Source organism: Penaeus chinensis, chromosome 17 (genome assembly GCF_019202785.1).
Source record: "Penaeus chinensis breed Huanghai No. 1 chromosome 17, ASM1920278v2, whole genome shotgun sequence".
Classification (NCBI taxonomy): Eukaryota; Metazoa; Arthropoda; class Malacostraca; order Decapoda; family Penaeidae; genus Penaeus; species Penaeus chinensis.
The window spans coordinates 16,497,736-16,502,735 of NC_061835.1; the positions used below are offsets into that span (position 1 = coordinate 16,497,736).

The following is a 5,000-nucleotide window of genomic DNA, read 5'->3' on the forward strand; positions in this document are numbered from 1 at the left end:
TATTCAAGAAAAGTTACCAAAGTGAGTCAAAAAGGAACTTGTAAAAGAGGCTCAATCTTTACAGTGCATCAAACTTAAAAATATTTTTATTATTGAAAAAAACTTACATAACACAACTATAAGTAAATAAAAAGATAAAATAAACAAAGGCTTTTTACATGGATAATGAAACCATACTTAGAGAATATGAGGTTTAATCAAACACTTTTGACATGCAAGTGCATTGACACGTGTGCTTTGCCTATCACAATTTGGTATTTACATAGAGGGGGTCAACATTCTAGCAAGATTCACAACTCCTGGTGTATAGCATCTATTTAGTTCACTGGTATTGTAGTAAAAAATACAACACGTCAAGTCGTTCCAATCGTGGACTGCAGCGACAGGTATTATTATTATTATTATTATTATTGTGCCAGGTGTTTTCTTTATACATATAAATATTTACTTTTGTATTCAAGTTGTTTATTCCTATTGAAACATCTACTACACCATCCAGTTATCCATTTGTTTTGTTTACACAGACTTCTGTCCCCTGCCGACACACCTGTTCCTCAGGCCCAGAGGCAGCCACAGTCCTCTCTCCTCTCAAGGGAACCTCTCACACAAGCGGCCGCACGTGGCACTCCGAGGCCAAGCTGGACAGTGTGGGGCAGAGCCTGAACAGAATGAGTAAGTCAGCACAATTCTCAACTCTTCCTAGATCTTTGAAACTGTTTACAACTGTTATTATCTTCTTTTTTCAAAGAGAGAGAGAGAGAGGGGTGTGGAAGGGGGAGGAGGGGAGTGGGGGTCACACTAACATTACAAACTCTAATTAAGCCATTTTCTTGAAGAATTTTTTTTAGTTTTTAATTTTTTTAATGTTTTTTTTTTTTGTTTATTTTTTTTTTTTGTTGTAGTGTGTGTATGAATCTTTTTTTTAAATAGTTTTATATTTAATTACTTATGTCTTAAACCTGCATGTAATTTACCAAGCTACACCTGTGTCAGTTGCCATTATTTTTATTGATCTATTTATCTATATTCGTTTGCTTTGGGGGCGAATATTTCAAGGTATTTTCCAGTTTTGTTTTATTGCCACATGACAGCCATTGGAGGCATAGGTATCTGCTAGCACCAAGAAGGGTTATGAGTGCTATCTGTTGACAGTGATAGCAAAAAAAAATTAAAAGAAAAAAATATATATAAAATAAAATATAAAAAAAATCATACAAACTCATATAATTAAGGTAATCATAACAAAAGTAAAACAATCGCTTGGCTGCTTCTATGGCGGTTATACCAAAGTGCTTTCTGGAATGTTTGGGGAGATACAAATGTGGTCCCGATACAATCCCTCAGGGATGCATCTGGGACTGTTCCCTTAGAGGCTGTGAAGGGTACTATGATAATCACAATAACAATAATGAAATTATTTTAAGCTTCTTTTTATAACAATAATACCAATTGAAATAACTATTTATTTTAGTTATAATAAAGATGTTAATAATAATAATAATAATTACAATAATAATGATAATAATAATAATAATACAATGGAAAGACAACAGAGTATGAATGACCAACTCCAATAACCAAATAAAGTTCAGTGGAAAAAGCCTGACTGAAGCACCACAGGCAGCTCAGCCTCTGCCGCCCTCGTCTCCACTTTCCGCCCTAGGGCCTAATGAGGGCGAGGCGGATCAGGTCGAGCCACTTCGTCCCTCGCAAGCACACCACACAAGACGCCTCCTTCCAAACCTTGACCTAAGCTTTAAAAACTGATTAAAAAAAAGAGGAAAAACTTCATTCAGATGTGTCTATATGCTTGGCAATTGAACCTTCCTGCTGCGAGGGAATCACGGCAAACTAATGGGGGGCTGGGGTGCACGGGGAACGGGAATGGGTCAGAACGAGACGTGGTGCATGCTGGACACTCGGGTGGGTGGAACAGGGCACCACAGAGGGGCTCTCCCAGGCCAGATCAGCTTGGGGCACACAGAAAGCCTGGCATTTGTCTCATTCTTCTACACACGTACTTGTTTCTTTGTTTATTTTGGTGAAATTTAGAAGCCAGAAAGGCAATGGGATGCAAGACCACATCCTCTGCCAGCTAGAAGTTATTGAGTTGCCTCACCAGCAGCTGTCTTTTCCCTTTTTCGCCAAGGGAAGCACTGTGTCCTTTCCCGCCCGTGAATTTGCCAGGACGCACCAAGGTATCACTACCTGTTCTTTGGCCCCCAAATTAGAGTGAAGAGTCAGACTAAACCAGGGAAATCATTTTGCAGAAACGACATCAAGCAGCACCAAGCAACCCAAATGCAACAAGGTGAAGGGGGAGGGGGACGAGGGCTGAAATGATAGCACACAAGGTGGCTGGACTCTTATTACAAAGACAAAGACTAACTGACTGGTGGATGATGGGAGTCGACTGTTAATGTGTCCGATATAATACATTCGGCCAAGGTCATCACAACAGAAAAGTGTTCACAGCAGCTCGACTCACTCGGTCTGTGGCCACACCTGGGCTGCAGGTGAGGCACCGCAAGACCCCAAGCTGCCTCTTCAGCCTGGAGTCCTCTGCCCCGCTCACCCGCGCACCCTGCGGCTCCTCAACAATCAAACTACCTCTCTGTGTCTATGGAAATATAGGAAAATGAGCGGCCCAATTCAGCGCTCAACAGCCCGGTCAATTTTTGTGACCTCTTGACCACACACAGCTGGGGAAACGCACGAGTGTAATGAAGCGCGAACTCTACAGAGTAAACACTAAAGTGGCGCAAATGGAGAGCTGCTCGGGACAGCCAGTGGGAGAGACTGGTACCTGGGGGGAAGGGAGTAGGAGGGAAGGGATCAGGGGTGGCTTACTACACTCTACGAGTTTGTCCAAACGCCTACCGCCAGGCCTCATGTTTCCAATCAAGTTGGGCCCCTGAAGTGCTCTCTCTCGGGTGTTCAACTTGGGGCTCCTGTGCTGGGTCCTCTGCGCCTCCATTACGCCAAACCTTTTTTTGTTTTTTGTTTTTTTTATTTTTTATTTCTCCTAGTGAAACATATTTAGCGTCAATATACAAACGCTTACTCTTCAAGTACAACGAGACAACTGGGATAGAGAGAGAGAAAGAGAGAGACCAACAATGAAAGATGTTTAGGATTCCATGTTAACTCAACTGTGCTACTTCCCCAAGCAGGAAAAAAGTGCCAAGATGCGCTTTAGCTCATTCACACAGTAGGGTAAGGGGAAAGAAATAAAAAAAATAAATGATTTTTCTTTTCTTTTTTTTTTTTTCCAGAATACAAAAGAGTTGAGAATTTTTTGTGTATTAAACCTCCTGTAACTTGAGGACATGCACTGGTCTCCTGCTACCCAGTGGGATCCATTGGGTACTAGGGTAGGGGGTAGGGGGTAGGGGGTAGGGGGTAGGGGAGGAGGAGAGAGAGGAGGAGGCAAGCAATGTCTTCGAAGGGGAGAGGAGCCTGCAGTGACCGGGAGGCTCCCCCCAGCGCAGGAACCCCAGGCCAGACAGACAAGTGTGGAGCCTAGGGAAGGACCCTCGGCACCCACTTCTTGTGACTGCAGATGCTAGAGGGCAACGCTGAATGGCTTTTGTCTAAGGCCTCAAAGCCATGCCTTGGGGGCCAGGGAAGGAGAGAGGGACAGGAGGAGGTGTGTATATAGTATTAAAAATAAAATTTCAAGAACAGAAAAAGTGGAAAACAAGGAAACAGGAGAAAAGTAATTAACCTACCTATCATTTAAACTTCTTATCATGTACCAATATCAATAATAAATACACAACAAATGATGCAATGAATAATCTTTTCAAACACAAAGTGTGATGAAAAATGTGTTAACTTAGGACATAGGACTGGAATGATGCACCAAATCCTTTCCCAACACGACAGTGGAGCTCCCAGCCTTGTCACTCAGCGCAAGGAATGCAACCAAAGTGCCCTGGCCAATGACCACAAACTATGTAGATAAACACAGAAGACCAGAAAAAAGGAGAGGAAATACATTTGTCCACTGATCCCTTGACACACCCTGTGCTGCTTGAGTGGGTGTGACACTCTGGCCTTCCTGCCAGAGCAGCTCTCAGCACAAGCCGAGGATTCTAACAAATGTCTGCAGCAAGTGAGATGTCAAGAAAGAAGGAAAAGAGAAAATGAACGGAAGAAACACCATCCATCCCCTTCCCTACGAAACGCAAATTTCCGCAAAAATCTCCGGGGAAGGAGTGACCCTTTTTTCAAGTCAGTAAAAGGGAGGGAGAGAGACAACGGTGAACGAGAGAGAAATGTACATATTCATATATATATATATATATAAAAAAAAGAGAAAGTCACGCCTGCTTCTCTCCGTTGTTGTGAGAGGGACTCCAGTCGGCCCAGACAGCTGTGGCAGTGTTGGAGAGGAGGGTGTGGGAGCTCCATTGCCTTCAGGGTAAATGGTGGTAGTGGAGGTGGAGGTGGAGGTGGAGGTGGTGGAGGTGTGGTGGTGGTGGTGGAGAGGTGAAGGAACCACCGCCGCCACCGCCACATTAGCTCACATCCTGGTCCTCCACATCCTGCAAGAGCTCCTTTTGTTCGCCCTCACCGGCTGCAAAGGGAAAGGTCATCTTAACAGGTTGCTCTTACACATTCTATTTGTTAAAATGGACAAATAAAAACTGCCTTGAAGAAATGCTTCAGGAGCTAAAGAAAAGAAGTGAGGGAGATAAGAAATCTAAGGTTCAAGAAAGTCTATAATGCATAATAGGATTATTTTACTCAACAGTAGTTGTTGTTGTAGTAGTAGTAGTAGTAGTAGTAGTAGTAGTAAAAAAAACACAATAGCTAAACCCTTCTTTATCATTTATGAAATTCATTTATATTACTTTAACCCAATGGCGCCGGGTATAGAAAATTAAAAAAAACTCTACGCTCTGGCGAACGGCGGCAGCGCGCCGACTCTGAGCGCGTGAATTCGGTACATCAAGCCGAATCATTGCCTCGGGGCGTTTTGGCGCGGCGCCGCT

General features: G+C 43.2%; 1 protein-coding gene across 2 annotated transcripts in view; it reads right to left on the minus strand.

The window, feature by feature from the left end:
• Nucleotides 1-177: 177 nt before the first annotated feature.
• LOC125034219 (14-3-3 protein epsilon) overlaps nt 178-5,000 on the minus strand; it is a gene marked incomplete at its 5' end in the record, with an annotated part of 22,862 nt that continues 18,039 nt past the window's right edge. For both annotated transcript variants that reach the window (XM_047625926.1, XM_047625925.1), the window contains 1 exon segment: nt 178-4,582. In XM_047625926.1, coding sequence (XP_047481882.1) covers nt 4,524-4,582 — 59 coding nt within the window.